The following is a 20,195-nucleotide window of genomic DNA, read 5'->3' as shown; positions in this document are numbered from 1 at the left end:
GAATACTAGCCAAATAATTTAACATAATTCAAGTGAAAGTTATATTCCATCTAGGTACTACAAAAGAAGAAGGCAAGTCAGTTAACTAGAAAGGAAAGGAGAGAATATCTTTAAACGTGATCTCCTTTGATACCAAGGGTCAATACTCTTCAGTTAGATAGGGGTAACACTGTAAAATTGAAAGCCAGTGTGCCAGCAACATTGTATCTGGTCAGTAAGTACCGTGAGTGGTGATCATCACGAAAAGCTATCTGTAGGAACATACGCAACACTAACACCCATACGACAGGGCAAACGGATAGCAACCGCATGATCAAAAATACTTCCTGAATACAGAATGAGTAACCTCCTTGCACTGTACCCGCTAAATAAAAAGCTTAGAGTAATATTTAGAGACATTTGCATATGTCCCAAGTCCTGGATATGTATATGCTTGTTTCATTTAATACAGTGAGATTATCGGCCTTTCTCAGAGTAACAGGACTTATTAAACAATCAGTGAGATCATTGAACTCTCATATAAGCGACGTGTTTTAAAGACTTATGGATTACAGTATTTTTCCGTCATAGCAGAGATTTCCACAAACTTAGTAGATTCAGCATACTGACAGAGCAACAATGCCTTCTTTGCTCTTAAAGAGAGTCAGTACCACTCGAACTCCCTCAAGAGTATAGGATACCAGTCTGAAGGTATCCTCACTGTGAAAGTGTAATCACAAACTTTTTGTAATAAAGTGAAAAAATTTATGCTCTGATGTCTCATTATCTTTTGAAACGGGACATAATTGATGTCAGGTGTAGAACACGTCTGTTGAGAGTGCTGTGAGCGAGATTTTACTTTAAGCCAGTAAAAAAAAAGATGCCTAGATCTACGAGGTTTAACACAGCAGACACTGCTGCTTCAGAAGATGAAATCGAAAGAGCAGTAGTTTACAGTGGTGTTGAAGAAGAATATGGATAAGAACAAAAAATGCAGGACTTATTAAATAGGTTACATAATCTAAATGATTAATAAGAAGCGCACAGTCACAGCATCTCCGACGCACATGAACAAAGTTCAGATACACGCGAGTGTAAACACACATGCACAGCAGAGTGAGGGTACTCAAAACTCAGTAGTTCAAAAATTTGCCAGAGCTTCTGGTAAGTGTTAGACCTTTCGACAACCAGCGGGTGGCCTAACGAATGGTTTCAATAAATCGAATTGTTTTTAAGAGACTTTGATGTGGCCATATATGATTGGTCAGAAAAAAAAAAGAAAAAACAATCCAAGTAATTAGATTTCTTAAAAATGCTCTAGCAATGGAGATAATGTATAACCCATAAGAGAGTTTAAGATGATATACTGAATTAAAACAATGTTTAATTGAGAAATTCGCCTTGCCTTATGCAAGGTAATATAAAAAAAAATTATCAACCAAAATTTGATTGGGTGAGTCAGTTTTAAGTTTTGCAACACTCATATACAGGGATTCCAATAGTTTCGCAAGTTAGTAAATCCATTTTTATGCTGCTATTTGTTTGACGATAATTAATTACTAGCAGATGTAGTGATGGTGACATAAAACCTTCTGAATAATTTGCCGGAAGAAAATGCCATGTAGAATAATCCTGTCAATTTCGGACAGGTTGCAACCATTAAACAAATGTAGGTAATAGGCCAACCACCAATCCGGGAAGGGTAGAGTTAAGTCAGCAGGGTAGGACACTCACTAGGTGTTAGCATTGTGGGGGAGAAGGGTACTATTGAGTGGAGTGTCTCACCCATGGATATCCCCTCTGCTATACATCTTAAGTCAACAGTCATCTATCTCACGATTGTCCGACAAAAAACGGCGAAAGCAGCTTGGCTGTGGTACATCACCCCCTTGCCAATCTCCGAGGAAGAGAAGGTAAAGGAAGGGTAAGACGAGGAAGACTGATGTCCCAGTATGACAGCAGCAGGAGTCGACAAAGCAGCGAGCACAAACCGCTGCGGTACGATAGAGTGGGAGCTAACTGGCATGAGGTCAATGGCACCTTCCTCGTTAACCCCATACTAATCTCTGTGGCACTATAGACAGCAGCGCGACATAGTGGTATTAAAAGCTAGGTTGTTATCCTGTGCCACCCATCTAGGGAGCCAACGTAGCAGTTCGGTGTCCTAGTGATCAAGGTAGATCTGCTAGATAAGTCAATCTGAGCCTTGATCGACACAAGAGCAAACGTTTCACTTCTTTAACAAGGAAGTTCCTTGAGCTCGTTGCAGTCAGCGACATCAGTCATCCTCAACACACCAGGAGGAAATAAACTACAGGCAAAACACAACGACAGTCAACTTTCAGATGGGATCTGTGAAATTTAGACATAATTTTTTTTTTATTTTACCCATGTTAGGTATTCCTGGTATCCAGGGTATATTTGCTTTGACTTTATTATGAATAACCAAATATCGATTTATAGGGAAAGAGGCAGAGTAACAGTTATACCATAAGAGTACATTCTGCAGATAAAAGGTTATGAGAGAGCGTGTGCCAATGTGGAGGGAAGAGACAAGTAGGGAAGGTAATGGCAGTACCTGAAATAGGAGAAATAGTGAGCCCCCCTTTACTTAAGTGTAGAATAGTGACCCCGTCTCGGCCTCTTCTGAAGGGAACCATGGTCGTTGTTAAACCACATGACAAATTGGCACACGTAGTCTTAGAGAGTTAACTCAGCAAAAACCAGACTTCCTAACTTCAACAGCAACGAAAAGTGGAGACCATTGATAGACTGTCCTTGTCAATTGCCCACCAACCCAACACAGTGCTGGATGTGTTGTTTCCCCCACCCACTACCTCGGAACCCCCATGAAAGGGTTGGGCAGACTCCCCCTTCCCAAAGTCATGAAGGTAAATATATTGTGAATTACGTGGAGTTTTAGATGTTTTTCCTTTAATCATTTGGACTAGAAATAATTAATTGATCATCTGCGATTCACAGCCAGCATTCAAAGCTCTCTCATCACATAAACAAGCATACCAACACCCGGTTATACAAACTAGACACAGCTAATGAAAGCTCACTAGTAGTGTAGTTCTTGTGGATTCCTTCTCACACAGAACTCCTCACAAAGTCTGCCTGCCAACTGGATCATCCATATGACGATGCACCCACTTCATCTCTCCTGGGCTGCAGGAGGATAGTGCGTCAGGCTTTCTGCTCACCCAGACAGCATCGTTAGGATGCTGAGAGGCCCACCGGTGTATCCGTACAACACTATGACCACTCCCTTCCTCATCATCACAAGTATATCTGCAATGGACTCATGGTTCGTCAAAACAACGTAGTGTGTGCTTATCTTCAGCTGTGTTGGAGACCAGATCAGCAGCTGGCTAAGCAAGATGGAGTTCTTCACTTATCCTCTTGTAAATTGTGGGATGCAACCAAAGCCAACACCCTGGACCACTATTGACTAGAATGTCCACTTGTTACTGACTTATTACCACAAAGATTCACCGTAGTTGATATATGTAAGTAATTGTTGACGGACAATAACTTACTTGATGAAATTCTCATACGCCATTTTCTCTTTGGTGGATACTGAACAAGCATTACCTTTCATGAAATTGACTGTGCTGTGATTTTAACTAAAGATATGTATAAACTACCTGTAATGTCAAAGTAACATTTGTATTATTGTTTGAATTCAATTACATTGGGCTAAATTATCCAAAAGACCAAGGTATTGAATTAGGGACCTATATTTTTTTAGCTGTGTCTGGAATAAGGCCTTGTAGTTCATCATGTTCACAGATACAAAACTCTAAATTTCATTTTTATTCTATATGAGTTCTTTTGGTATAACCTAATCACTATATACAGTACATACAAACCATATTATTGTTACTATGCACTGAAATGGCTAATGCCAATGGGTGCAGTAAATTTATTAAAGCTAAATCTCTCTCTCTCTCTCTCTCTCTCTCTCTCTCTCTCTCTCTCTCTCTGTTCTTATAAGTGTTTTAATGTTTTGTACCGCACTTATCTGCTGAGTATAATAATCACAAGTACAGTATACTGTATAAATAATATGATACTCTCCTGCATAATAATAATAATAATAATAATAATAATAATAATAATAATAATAATAATAATAATAATATAGTAAAGAAATTAACGTACACGGTAACTTCATCACCAACACATAGATATTCGGTGATCATGTCATTATCTATAATACCCACATTATAAAGATATTACCAATGAAAATGATTGAAAGAGGCTCTAATATATAATACAGATTCGTACATGATTAAATAATACTTGATATGTGATCTGCATGATGAGGAGATTCTCTCTCTCTCTCTCTCTCTCTCTCTCTCTCTCTCTCTCTCTCTCTCTCTCTCTCTCTCTCTCTCTCTCTTCTATGAGTTTGATTGTTCATATTTTACTGTAACCTTAAATAATCTTCCTTTAGATGAAGAATATTATTCAGGTTGAAATGTAACAAATTTATTTATAATTTTTGTTCATTTGATAACTTTCTTCTTAGTTAAGAGAAAAAATACTTTTATCAATTTAAGAGAAAGCTCTCTAATGATGTCTTAACATAGTAATATAAAACATGTTAAAGTCTACGCAATAATAATATTATATATGAAATTTTTCTTTGCAGCAGTTCGCTTGCTAAACATAATGATTTTTTGTCAACAACAACAATTATTTCGTAATAATTCATTTTTTTTTTATAACGTGTTAGAATTCGTTTTTTTCATAATAAGAGCTGAGCATGGTTTATATTTTCATGCTGAGAAACCTCTAAGGAACCCTTCTATATAAAAAAAAAAAATCTTTCTTCATCAACAAACAATAAAGTTATAGGAAAATTATTTTTTTTATTTTTACCAAGAAATTTATTTCTCTTTTATAAAGAAACGTGAACTAGTTTTCTGAAAAGAAAAATTATATAATAAATTCATCTATACAAAATCTGCATTACAAATATATTATAGTAGGAGATACCGAATAGAAGGGAATAATGAAGATTAATGAAGTAAGGAATAGGAAAGGAAATAGGGGTAAAGTGGCATAGGGAAAGTTATAAGGAATAAACATAATGAAATAATCAATAAAAATTGCATAAATTGCGGAAGTAAACAGATGAATAAAAAAGAAATAGAAAACAGAGAAGAATGGTAGAAATCTTTCAGCCTTTGGTATTAAATAAAACTGATATTGGTAAAATATAGTTGGACATAACGAATTAAAGGGAATAAGGATAATAAATAATAAGAAAGGGAACGAAGTAAATTAAGAATAAGAAAGGTAATAAAGGAACACAAAAATAAAATAGACAGATATAAACAGTAAAAATGTGTGGATAATAGAAAGAAAGAGGAAATAGAAAATAGGGAAGACTGGGATGAACCTTTTTGATTTGGGATCAGCATGCATTTTACTTATATCTCGACTCTACTGTAGCATACTTTATTGAGGGTGACGTGCTGGAGCGGTTTGAAAATTTTGCCCGGTGCTGTTAGTTTAGAGGCCATTGTTAGGGGATATAGAGGCTATGCATATGTCTTTTTACAATAGTATCAAAAGTACATATATACTGTATATATATATATATATATATATATATATATATATATATATATATATATATATATATATATATATATATATATACATAAATATATATATATATTTATATATATATATATATATATATGTGTGTGTGTGTGTGTGTGTTTGTGTATATATAAATATATATATATGTATATATATATACATATATATATATATATATATATATATATATATATATATATATATATATATATATATATGTATATATATATATATATATATATATATATATATATATATATATATATATATATATATATATATATATATATACATATATATATATATATATATATATATATGTATATATATATATATGTATATATATATATATATATATATATATATATATATATGACCTGAACTGTGTCCTATCGGGGTTCAATCAATTTAGGAAAACACAAATGGAGGGGGATTTCATGCACAAATAATAGTCGAGTTTATCGTTTTACACAGACTATATTCTCTTAAGTTTACAAGGGCGCCCTTAATTATGATTACGTTATGTTACCAAGAAAAAGCCCTCAGAAAAATGGTACTCGGTATGGCACACATGTTGGCACCTCCCTTCCTTGCATGCCCTCTATAGGCCTCGGAAACTAGACTGCCCCTCCTATGGAGCTTTTACCTAAGCGCTCATAGATGGGTGTCGCGATGCCTGATCAATGATTGGTTGTTTGACCCGAAAGTCTCATAACAACCAATCGGGAGAAGGCTGGTGACACCAAACCCAAGCTAACCTGTAACCGTCCTTTTTGTAAGTGCCAAACCACAACCTAACCGTCATTCTTCCAACAAAGAGAAAAAAATCCGTTGACACTTACCCCGGCCAGTAACAGGCGCCATATCTACAGTCAGTTCAACCCAAGCTAACCTGTAACCGTCCTTTTTGTAAGTGCCAAACCACAACCTAACCGTCATTCTTCCAACAAAGAGAAAAAAATCCGTTGACACTTACCCCGGCCAGTAACAGGCGCCATATCTACAGTCAGTTCAACCCAAGCTAACCTGTAACCGTCCTTTTTGTAAGTGCCAAACCACAACCTAACCGTCATTCCTCTAACAAAGAAAAAAAAATTCTGTTGACACTTACCCCAGCCAGTAACGGCCACCATGTCTACGTTCAGTTCCTCATTCCCCCCTCAGTTTTTACGTCCCGTAAAATGTACATTTATTTTTTCTGTTTTTTCAAAACCTTTTGTATATTTTTTTTCTCACTTAAATAGAAAATTTTCTTTTCTCACTTTATTTTCTCTTTATATTTCCTTGGAGTACCATCCTCTTTAGGGGCATGCAAAAATTAAAATTAAAATCTTATTGCCGGTTAGCGTGTTACAATTGCAAGTTACACAAAGATGAATGTCACGCCCCCAATAGGTCATACAGAAACACAAAATTCAGGTTTAGATACACCGAAATTTGAATCATAAAATCAGAACTATAATCATATGTGTTATCAATAGTTGCTTCAATGTAATAAAATTTTTATATGGACCGACAAATCATTACATACACAAAACAAAGAAAATGATAAAAAAAAAGACCAAAATAAGATGAATAACTTACAATCCCAACACTCGTTTGACACATTTAAAACCCAAGAACACCATTTCTAACACATCCGTGACGCTGCAACAAGAAACAGATTCAAACAGTGAATGATCGTAGACACGGCGGCTGTTACTGGCCGGGGTAAGTGTCAACGGATTTTTTTTTTCTTTGTTAGAGGAATGACAGTTAGATTGGGGTTTGGAACTTACAAAAGGGACGGTTACAGGTTAGCTTGGGTTTGGCGTCACCAGCCTTTTCCCAATTAGTTATTATGAGACTTTTGGGTCAAACAACCAATCATTGATCAGACATCGCGACGCCCATGTATGGGCGCTTGGGTAAAAGCCCATAGGACAGGCAGTCTAGTTTCCGAGTCCCATAGAGGGTCGCGCAAGGAGGGGAGGTGCCAAAATGTGTGCCGAACCGAGTAACATTTTTGTGAGCGCTTTTTCTTAGTAATGTAACGTAATCATAATTAAGGGCGCCCTTGTAAACTTAAGAGAATATAGTCTGTGTAAAACGATCAACTCGGCTATTATTTGTGCATGAAATCCCCCTCCATTCGTGTTTTCCTAAACTGATTGAACCCCAATACGACCAGATCGGGTCATATTAAATAGATCTACCATTTCCTACGTCGTGGGGCCACTGAGCCCATGGATGGGCTCCGGCCATGTTCAGCACCGGGCACTCCTACGTTTTGCTGGCATCCGTAACGAGTGGTTCTTCAAACTTGTTACACACATGATTCCACGTCTATTCCAAAACGGGAATAGCATTCCTTCTTCCATGAGGGGGAGCAGTGGTGTAGGGCTGCTGCTTCCCTCCTCTAACCTCATTAGGCACTCCCTGGGAAGACGCACTTCCACTCTCTGGCAAGGGGATGTCCCTTATTGCTTACTGGGGGACCGTTTAGCTCCCCACCCCCACACACTGGGGCAAGTATTGTAGGCTGACCCCTTAGCAATTCTATTCCCAGTCCTGGCGGGTCTGACATATTGCCCAAGGGACCCTTGGTCCCCTTCCCACATCATCTTCCCCTTCCTCTCTTTGGTACAGGGGAAACATGATTTCTTGTGCCGCCGCAGTTTTTTTTCTTCTTTTTTTAAACAGCTTTCAGAGGGGTTTGTGGCCTAATATCCATAACAACACCGCTGGTCGTTGTAGAGCCCTTAGGTGACCCCTTCCCCCACAGTTCCAACAACCGCCAGCCGCCACATTCCTACCTCTCTGACCTCGGCCTCATCGTGGTCCTTTTCTAAAAACACCCCATCCTAGGAAGGTTGTCAATGCTGGTTGGGTGCCAGGCTGCCTCGATGGTTGTGTAGCTGCTATCATGTGTGGCGGAAAATCATTCACAGGATTCACTTCACCCCTCTCTCTGTCATTGTCACTCAACATCGAAATTCTCGTGTTAACCATTATTATTATTATCTTTTGTTTCCACCTTTTTCAATAATCACACGTCGGCTAAAATCACTTAGCACAGGCGTTAATGTATAATCACCCCATACCTGACACCATTTAATATGACCCAATCTGGGTCGTATTGGGTTCAATCAATTTAGGAAAACACAAATGGAAGGGGATTTTATGCACAAATAATGGCCGAGTTGATCGTTTTACACAGACTATATTCTCTTAAGTTTACAAGGGCGCCCTTTATTATGATTACGTTACGATACTAAGAAAAAGCCCTCAGAAAAATGGTACCCAATTCAGCACACATGTTGGCACCTCCCTTCCTTGCGTGACCCTCTATGGGCCTCGGAAACTAGACTGGCGGTCCTATGGGGCTTTTACCCAAGCCCCCATACATGGGTGTCGCGATGCCTGATCAATGATTGTTTGTTTGACGCGAAAGTCTCATAATAACCAATCGGGAGAAGGCTGGTGACGCCAAACTCAAGTTAACCTGTAACCGTACCTTTTGTAAGTTCCAAACCACAACTTAACCATCATTCCTCTAACAAAGAGTAAAAATATCCGTTGACACTTACCCCGGCTAGTTTATATATATATATATATATATATATATATATATATATATATATATATATATATATATATATATATATATATATAAATGTATGTATATACACATATATATATATATATATATATATATATATATATATATATATATATATAAATGTATGTATATATATATATATATATATATATATATATATATATATATATACATATATATAGATGATATATATATACATATATATATGTAAATACATATATATATATATATATATATATGTATATATATATATATATATATATATATATATATATATTTATTTATATATACTGTATATATACCTATATATATATATATATATATATATATATATATATATTTATTTATATATACTGTATATATACCTATATATATATATATATATATATATATATATATTTATATATATATATATATATATATATATATATATCACCATCAGATGTTACTAGTCCACTACAGAACAAAGTCCTCAGAAATGTCCTTCCATCTTCGTCTGTGTATGGCCTTTCTATACCAGTCCACAGCAACAAATTTTCTTAATTTGTCAATCCCTCGTCTCCTCTTCCCTCCCCTAGTTCTTTTGCAATTCTAGGGACTCATTTTGTTATTCTTAATATCGAACTATTATTTGTCATTCTCATTAATTGTCCTGCCTTTGTCCACTTACTTTATTACATGATGTTAGGATATCCTTTATTTTAGTTTGTTCTCGTATCCAATTTGCTTTTTTTCTTAGTCTCTTCGTGTTATTCCCATCATTATTCATTTCTTAGCTCTCTGAGGTATAACTAGCTTATGTTTTTAGGGTTTATTAAGGCTCCAAGTTACTGATGCATAAGTTAAATTGGCAGGACCATAGCATTAAATACTTTTCTTTTCAGAGAAAGTGGTATTTTAATTTTCCTAATCTCATTTTCTTTTCAAAAAGCTCTCCATTATATGCTTATCCTTCTATTAATTTTGGTCTCATATATATATATATATATATATATATATATATATATATATATATATATATATATATATATATGCATGAATATATGTATATATACATATATATATATATATATATATATATATATATATATATAAATATATATATATATATATATATATATATATATATATATATAGTATATTTATATACACACACACATATATATATTTATATATATATATATATATATATATATATATATATATATATATATATATATATATATATATACATATTCACTCATTTATTTGTATATATTATATGTATATACATATATATATATCTATATATATATATATATATATATATATATATATATATATATATATATATATATATATATATATGTAATAGTTTTAGATATTAAAAGAAATTATACACTAAATTATCAAAACAATATCCTTCACAACGAAATTGGCGAAGGTGATAAATGCTGTATTAGAATTCTATTGGATTAACGGTTATTTTGAAGAACTTAATATGAGCATAATTAATATACTCTATTGAAGTGTTGATATCTATTAGCTCCCTATTGGTACAAAGATATCTTATTGCAAGTAATCCAATTAGTGTGAAGGAAAGCTAAGGGTTTTATTATTGGCTAAGACACACTACTGAGAATATTATTGCTCTTTAAAAGTTTTCTTCAATAATTCTGAAATGAGGTTATTCTATTGTCATTTCAGATGGATCTATCACAGCCCTGGCGACAGTGAATGCTATGACATTCGCCTTTTGTAACATATCTTCAACGTAATGAATAGAACACCAATCATGTTACTTTTATTCATCTTGATAGCATGGACCACCATATGCGTTATGGCTAGGGTAAGTGGAAGAACAGATATTTGTTTAACCAGTTATTCATTGTACCTAATGAGCCTTAATAGTGTCCTTTTCTATGTTTCCCTTATGGACATTGTTTGTCAGAAGGCAATTTAACACTTCTTTGCAACATGTTTTTATTAGAATTCGATAATTTTGGTGTTTTTTCCTGATCTTTTTAGAGGGAATTACTCTTATTAGTCACCTAAGATCACACAATGTCTGTCCCTTAATAACTAAAAAGTCTTGTTTAGAATGGTTTGTTTAATTTACTTTAAGTGGAAAAGCTACCGGTACCAATCTTCTTTTTTCTGCTTCTCACCAATGAAGATAAGGTTAATCGTTATGAAATCATAACATTTACCTGTAGGTTTCATGCTTACAAGCGCTATTATTTTGGCCCTTTTTAATCAGTGTTATTACTTTTAGTCTTTATCACAGATTACATGTTTAACCTTATTTCATATTTAAGCTATTGCTTACTTTACACATTAAATCACTACCATTTTTGTCTTGCTTATAAATTAACGATAATCTTTTATCATTAAGAATGTTATGTGGTATTATCTGAATCAAATTCGTTACTTGAATTCGTAGTTTTCGTTATCATATATAACATAACGTAGCTGTGAATGTTTTTGTACATAAAAGTGCAACAAAAATTCCCTTTTTAAGTAATTGAATCAAAGAAAATTTGAAACAATTGCTGAAATTATTAACACATATTTCATGATTTTTGTAGCAACTGATACTCTAATAAATGTTTTGTTATATCACAATATGAAGTTAATCATTTATCACTACAAATTATAAACAAAATTATAATTATATGACTTTTTGGAATTTCTTGGACATTCCAGTTTTATGAAATATGTCTTCCACATTCAAACATCTTCAAAATATTCACTTTGATAACCTAGGGCTGCAGGAATTTCAGAATGTAGTTCTCCATTTGCTTAATTCTACTGTGACCTTCTGACGTCATTTGTCGATTAATATTTTTCTCATCATTTAATTTCCTTTAAAACTTTTCAATTGCCATAAATTCTTTGTTTCCTTCTCATACATATCCTTTTTCTTCTTGCTTCTTAATTAACTACCGTATGAATTCAATCATTTCTATTTTGTTTTCGAATAACACCTCAGCTTCTATTTAAGCTTCATCAAACATCTCATTTTATCATTCCACTAACAAACATTTGGTTTTACTTACCAGTCCTCCCTTCTTTCTCCATGACACATATAGGGATTTTTTTACAAACTACTCTACTACTCCTTCCACATATGAGTCTTAAACATTGGCTAATATATATATATATATATATATATATATATATATATATATATATATATATATATATATATATATATATATATATATATATATATATATATATATATATATTCATTCAAAGGCTATTCTACATACATTTAATCAAATTAACTCATTTTTTTCTGTTTTGGAAGACACTCTGCTAGTTTTATTGTTTTAGCTTAAAATTATTTTCCTCTTTACTTTATCAAGTTCAACAAAATTATGATCCTAAATAGCTCCAGCCATACCTCTCAACATTCCACCTATCAATTTGCTCCATAATCATTTTAATAAAACACAATACAAAAATACATTCTGTTATTTATTTTCTCTTCCGTAAACGTAATTTTAAAATATTCTTCTTTAGAACCCATCTATTCGTAGGCAATTAAATGTTTTCCTAAAAGACATCTACAATTTTTCTTTCCATTCTCTGAGAATGATTCTCATTTAGTCATGGAACTTTTTATATGCATTTTCAGTTAAATCAAATTCATATTTTCCAAAACAAATTTATTTACTCATTATATTATACAAAGACTATAAAAAATCTAATTTTTTCGCTCCTGCCTCACCCAAAACTTACATATACCTGTATAAGACTTGCGCAAAGCTATTTGTGCTCTTGAACGTTTCCCAAGACTCCTCTGGACACTACAAAAGTAACGTCATTCCCAAGTCTTATAAATTCCAGCTATCACAAATAAAAATTATAGGTATTTATTAGCCCTGCAAACGGTGTCCTTTTAATTTTGCATCAATAAACCCTGAGTGTACTTTTCATATGCCCTAAAAACCATTGATACAGTTACAGCAACGTTGTCCGTGAGAGACATGCATTAAAACACAAACACAGAAATGCAAACACAAGCATATATATATATATATATATATATATATATATATATATATATATATATATATATATATATATATATATATTATATATATATATATATATATATATATATATATATATATATATATATATACAGTATATATACATATATATATGTATATATATATATATATATATATATATATATATATATATATATATATATACATATATATATGTATATATATATACATATATATATATATATATATATATATATATATATATATATATATATATGCCTGTGTGTGTATAAATATGTATTCTATTATACTTACATGTGTGTATGCGTACATGTAAATTGTACATGTTTAAGAGATCAAAGGACTCGTGCTATGAAACAAATTTCTTTCATTAAAGTAATTTCTATCACGTCAAAAGTTTTAAAGTATGTAAATTCTGTTTGAAACTACGTAGATCCCAATCATAATTTCAAAAGAGTATAAGAGAAAAGTTCCAAACTCTCCAGATGCAGTATTTCTCCACAGTTGTTCGTATTCCTTGAATATTTTATTACGAATAACAGGGAAGCAGATGCGTGCTTGTTTTACTAAGAATCTTGCTATAAATCTTTGTAGCGCAAAGCTCCACAATTCTTAGAGGAGTGTGAGGAATAAAACATTTCTATTTGTTTCGAACGCTGAGTGAAAAGTACAACTTGTATATTTCTTCAAGTAGCAGGCATAGCAACACCGGAAGTGGAAGAGTTATTCGTAAATTAAGTTATCATTTGTGAGGTATTGTTCGGAAGAAAAAAAATTCCTCTTTAGTCATGGAGTTTTCCAAAATGTTCAAAGTATCAAATGCCAAATAAATGAGATAAATTGAAGTTGATTTCTTGAAAAAAAAAACTAAAAAATATCACAAAAATATGATGATTTATATGTTATATATATTCTTTATTCTTGTGTGGAACTAAACAGCTTCCAGACATTTATATTAAATTTACATATGCTTCCTTGGAGCATGATCACTCACATCCACGTCTCTCTGCAGAAGCGGTAAATTAGATTCCAACATCACGAATCAACTCTCTAAACTATACATTCTTTCTTCCTTTACTTACTTTTCTCTTCAGCACAGCTTTTTAAGACAATTCGTTTTATACACGAAAATGGTCACATATATTATTTAGCCAAGAATCTATGCACTTAATATAATCTCATAAATAGCTTTATCAAATATTTGGCACATAATTTCCTTGACGCTTTACTGTCAAGACAATTTCTTACAGGTCCCTTCTGGGTTGAACCTTAGCTTCAGAAAATTAACTTTTTTTTTTCGTTATAAAATCATTACCTAATAACAGCAACATCATCCGACCCCCCACCTCCTTTATTTGTTGAGAAAGTTATAAGAAGCTTTTTTTTTTCATTTCTCTAACGAGATAACTTAAATATCTTCGTCCTTATCTCTCAATTCCTTAGCATTTTAATCTTTTTCATACTTTTATCGGAAAACATGTCCCTCCCTTACTGTAAAGGGGGGTTCCCGGCATATGTACTTTTTTCACTTTCACATCAAGTTGATACGAGAGATTATATTTTGGTGCCAATTTGAAGTTTAGTCTATAGAACAGTTTTAGTCCGAGTGATAAGCATAGAGACCCAAAAAAAGGTTTCGGGGCGGGAGTACACCGTCCCCTAGGAAATGTGTAATATAAAAGAAAAAAAAAACAATGCTAACGTTTGATCCGCTCGTCTCGTTTGAACATATAAGGATATAAGGTACCAGATGAGTACGGAATCACAATGAGCCTTTTATATACTATTAATTTCCAACAATCAAATACTTTCTGAGACATATGCATATTCATATATTTAAGAAAAATAGACTACAGTTCCGGTAGCTCATAACTGTATAATTTCGTAAAATATTAACATTTATGAAACTTCTGATAAAGTACTCATAATTTAGACATATAAGACATTAATGGATTCAGCAGAGTCAGAAGGGCAAAGATTAGTTTCTTAATTTTTAACATTAGGAAATTGATATCTTAAATACAGTCACTTAATACAAAAGATTGGACCACAGGTCCGTTAGCTCATTAGCGCGCATTTGATAAAATTCACCCGCTGAAATACTACCACCTAACAATACTACATTGGATCCTTCTCTCTGGTTACGGTTCATTTTCCCTTTGCCTACACACACATCGAGTAGTCTGGCTTATACTTTACATATTCTCCTTTGTCCTCATACACCTGACGACACTGAGATTACCAAACAATTCTTCTTCACACAAGGGGTTAGTACAGCGTAATTGGTCAGTGGCCACTTTCTTCTTGGTAAGGGTAGAAGAGACTCTTTAGCTATGGTAAGCAGCTCTTCTAGGAGAAGGACACTTCAAAATCAAACCATTGTTCTCTAGTCTTGGGTAGTGCCATAGCCTCTGTACCATGGTCTTTCACTGTCTTGGTTTAGAGTTATCTTGCTTAAGGGTACACTCGAGAACACTATTCTATCTTGTTTCTCTTTCGCTTGTTTTGTTAAAGTTTTTATAGTTTATATAGGAGATATTTATTTTAATGTTATTATTCTGAAAATAATATATTTTTCCTCATTTCCTTTCCTCACTGGGCTATTTTCCCTGTTGGGCCCCCTGGGCTAATAGCATCCTGCTTTTCCAGCTAGGGCTGTAACTTAGCAATCAGTCGTGCAATAATAACTTATCGGACAATAAAAGATATAAAATCAGATACTACTTTCAAAGTTTTGAACAAAACCGGTGCTCTGTTGTATCTAAATCAAAGCTATTTCTTGCATTTGAGTCTAACTTTCATGTATTTGCTATGAGAACACCTGTTTGTGCAAGAGCCCTTAATATCCAGAAGGGAAACCTCCTTTGAAGGGGTGAAAAGGGTTCACACTGGAAGTAGCATATCATTATCTCCTTTCCACATATGATTGTTGAGGTTGTGAACAGGTATCATGGATAATGGACTAAGAGGGTGTTGTCAAGGTACTTGTTTGGTAGATAATTCTCATGTCACGTAGATTCAAAATTGAAAGTAAGAAGGATTCTCTATGTATCACTGGTTTTATGAGAAAACAATTTCATTCAGAGGTGATCAACATCACTTTTATCTTTTGAATCACTGCAGTAGAGCCTAAAGTCAAAGGTTTACACCAGTTCTTTCAGTTGTGTCTATGCTTCAAATGAATGATGAAGGTTATTTCTCACAACAGCTTGGAAAAAAATATATCCTTGAATTAGAATGCTGTGCCTTCTGTTCCATTGAATACGTGGAAGAAAGCTGACATTTGTGGCACTTACAGTGAGATAAACTATTTCGATGGCTTTTCCTAATCTGAGAGAAATCAAAATTGCTGTAGACTGATTATGTGCCTGAAATTGGGGGAAACTATTCAAGAAAATTACTACAGCAACTGTGTTTCCAGTAGGTATCATTCCAATTGACAATGTTTCAAAACATGCAGAAGATATACCAAGAAATGTATGTCTGCTTCCTCATGGTTATACTGTTGCATTGGTAAACAGCTTCAACAGGAATTACTTCACTACCAGCATTGATGTAAACATCTTTCTCAGCTGTGAATTTTTCTTCTGTGATCTTTCTGGGCAGATATGACAACAATTCTTTCATATGTTTGGTGTTAACAAAAATTTGGACCAGTTACCTGGGAATTTTGCAGAACCAAATACTCGTTGATGAGTATCATTTCCTCATTTCCCCTTGTAGCTTCATGAAGTGTCTACTCTTCTTGATCAGTTCAAATCTTTGTGAACTCTTAGACAGAGAACCATTTCGAAATAGACATCAAAGGTTTTGCCATGTACAATTGTAACAGAGAGGGATGAATCCTGGTCAGTTCAAATATTTGTGAACTTTTGGACAGAAAGCCATTTCGAAATAGACATCAAAGTTTTTGCCATGTACAGCTGTACCAGAAATGGATGAATCAATGCTCCACCATCATTGATGATGAAGTCATAAACATCTTGTACAACTAGCTACGCATGGGTAAATTTAGCCTCTATAATATTGACTAGCATGTGTGACTTTCCGCAAGAGTTGAGGGACCCAGCACATGAAAACGCAGATGTGTATTCAAGAGATTCGTGACAGAAGATCTATTCTAAAGTCCCACCACAGTTGTTCAAAACAAGGAATGTTTGTCCAGTATATGACGTCTGGCTTGTTGTACTTTAAACAGAGGTGTTTTGTTTGAACAAAGCACAAAATACTAAAAAATATCATACTATTCTTGTCCTAACAATTCAGTGTTACTGCTTGACATTGTTGTCTAATGTTACCAGATCCTAGGTAACCTCTTTAAAAAGAGATCCCTTCCGGAGCAATACCACAGCCAGATCATTTGCAGGACACTAAAATCGATGCTGAGACACAAAGCTTTTTTCACTATGACCTAGTTCTTCATCATGACTTGCCCTAGTGAATTCTTCAAGTACTCAACTGATTTCTGGACCAGTTACAGTCCAGCGTTCCAATATTGCCATGATCCTAGTTAAACCAATCACACCACCTATTCCTTTCCTCCTCTTGTTTGTTTGCTTATTTGCTTAATCTATAGGTAGAGATGAAAAAATGCCAATTGCTTCAAGTGATTACCCAATTTCCTTTCTCAAACTCTTTCTTGATGCTGTCAGAGATGGCTTCCAAGTCCCGTATGAAACTTGGCACCCATCTTGCACACCTCTGGTAATGAAGTGCAAAGAACAGAAGTGCGAGTTTCTGAAGCAAAGATACCATGAGCTCAAAATTCCCTTCACAATCAGCTAGTACTTATGTAAAAGTAGACAGAACTTGAATATTGGATTACTTAGAGGAGCTGCCTAGTCCTTCGGATCTAAATCAGCTCTAAAATCATTCTAGGCTCACAAAAGACATTTTTAAACTAACAGAGCAGTAACTTTATAGCCCTATCTCATTAGTACTATCTTTAATTTATTTATTTATTTTATTTTTTTTTTTTTTTTTGGCCTTCAACGGTGTAATGGCTGCTACGTCTGCGTTTCCTTGAGAATAATTTTTCAGCGATTCAGACCACCCAGAACCACACAAAAAATCTTCCATTATACTCCACAATGCCATTTCACTATGCACTTCGCCTAACATCCCAATAAACTAGTGTTCTCCAAACTTCTTTGGAAGGCACACTGTATTTTCTTTGCAAGATCATAAAGAAATTAATCAACCACTAAGACAGAGATTTTTAGATAGTTGAAGCACTCTCTTATCTATTTCACCAGTACAATTCCCTTTTGAATAATTTCACCCTTGCTTTTTTCATGAATGTGTAGCAGCATTATTTCTATGCTCTCAGTTAGATGCCCAGGGAACATGATCTGATCAAGCAGCGTGGAACAATAATCACATCAGAGGGGATTCATTTTCAGGGAAAACATCTTATGAAATATCATACAATGTTTCTATTCATTCTTTCTCATATAGTTTTTTTGTCATCAATTAAACTTCTGGACACTGGTTGTAGTTCTTTGATAAGAGGTTTTATTACAAGGTATCGTCCCACTGGTGGTACATGAGTATTTGAACGGCCAGTAAGGGTTCATTGTGGTGTTTTGTTGTATGTAAGTTCATATTCAACCTTTCTTGTTTAAATACTGAAATTCCCCTTCCATGAAAGGATGAGCTTGCTGTGTGATATGTTTGATTATGGTCCATATTATTAAAGATTGTGATAATGAAAATTTGCTCATTCAAAATTTTAGGACAAACCATTATTAGCCTTTTCATTTTTTGGATATATAATAGCTTCAGCAAATCTTCCATGAACAAAACGTTATTGTATGGTACTTTCAAGGCATATATAAATACAAAATCATAAAGTATGTTATACTTTATGCTTCCTTTTTTGGGAATCGATTTGGAAGGCAAGGGAGGTCGCAAGAGGCGGCTCACATATTTTGTATGTAGGATGGGAAATTTTGTTTAGCAAGGCCATCTGACTGACAGAGAGGATCTCCATAGAATTATCTTGCTGTAGTGATGATTTTGGGTCCTTTGAAAAGTTGACACATGGAAGATTTCATTGAATATGGCATAACTACTTGGGAAATATACACTCAATTTGAAGGACCTGTCATGATCAAAAACAGCCTTTCAGAAAATTGGGAGTTTAGCTTCCCTCTGATATGAACACCTGTCTCCTCTGACAGGTTTGAAAAGAAATGATCCTGAATCTTTTGCTTGAGTCGTATTTGGTTAATGATTTTGTGAATTTAATGCTGTTCAAATTTATCAATCAATTATTTTAAAGAAAAATGATTTTGACACTGCTACTTTTCTACCTGCTACTTCTTTGATGTTCTGGAGCAATTGATTTTCAGTGGTGATTTCAAGATCTTTGCTAGTTGTCGGCTGTTTAAGAGTTGCATCGTAAATGCCAGGAGACTCGTGTGTAGCCGTTCCGATGATATATTACCTAAATGGCAACTAGATCTCCTTCTGCTAGGATTGCTTCAATACGATCTTCTTTCAAAGCAACTGTTTTGTCATGTATCTGCTGGGTTAGTTAGAGCGTTTGCAAAGGATGGTCAGATTTCGATGTTTTCTCACCAAAGAAAAGCACAAAACATTTATAAACTTTATCAGTATGTAAAGGTTTTTTTTTTTTTTTTCTGGCAAGATAATTCGCCTTGTAACGTTTCCTGGTAAAGTCTAGTACTGATACAACCAACAACTGCTGACATGATGTGTACCAGGCAGCTCGATTTTCACACTGATTTTTCCTCTGGTATTTGCTGTTGGAGATATGTTTAATTATCATTGTATAGGCTCCTTCTCTAAAACTAGCAACTGGAGTATCAAGTGGACAGACAAGGGCTTCATCAGTTGTCGTTGTTTAGTGACAGGATTTACAGCTGTTCCTTTTTAAACTTGTCCATCATAAAGGCTACCTAGGACTTAAGAGAAAAAATACAGTTAATAAAAAAACAGTACTTGTTTTC

General features: G+C 33.9%; 1 protein-coding gene across 3 annotated transcripts in view; it reads left to right on the top strand.

Annotated features, from left to right (window-relative positions):
* LOC137642080 (trypsin-3-like) overlaps window positions 1-20,195 on the top strand; it is a 101,744-nt gene that overhangs the window by 27,267 nt on the left and 54,282 nt on the right. For all 3 annotated transcript variants that reach the window (XM_068374637.1, XM_068374634.1, XM_068374635.1), the window contains exon 2: window positions 10,886-11,027. Coding sequence is in view for 2 of the 3 variants with exons in the window: in XM_068374634.1 (XP_068230735.1) it covers window positions 10,956-11,027 (72 nt within the window). In the remaining variant the exon portion in view is untranslated. The remainder of the gene's footprint in view (window positions 1-10,885; window positions 11,028-20,195) is intronic.

The sequence above is a fragment of the Palaemon carinicauda genome, chromosome 6 (assembly GCF_036898095.1).
Source record: "Palaemon carinicauda isolate YSFRI2023 chromosome 6, ASM3689809v2, whole genome shotgun sequence".
In the NCBI taxonomy this organism is placed as follows: Eukaryota; Metazoa; Arthropoda; class Malacostraca; order Decapoda; family Palaemonidae; genus Palaemon; species Palaemon carinicauda.
The sequence above is the reverse complement of the archived record's forward strand: the minus strand, read 5'-3'. Positions and strand labels throughout refer to the sequence as shown.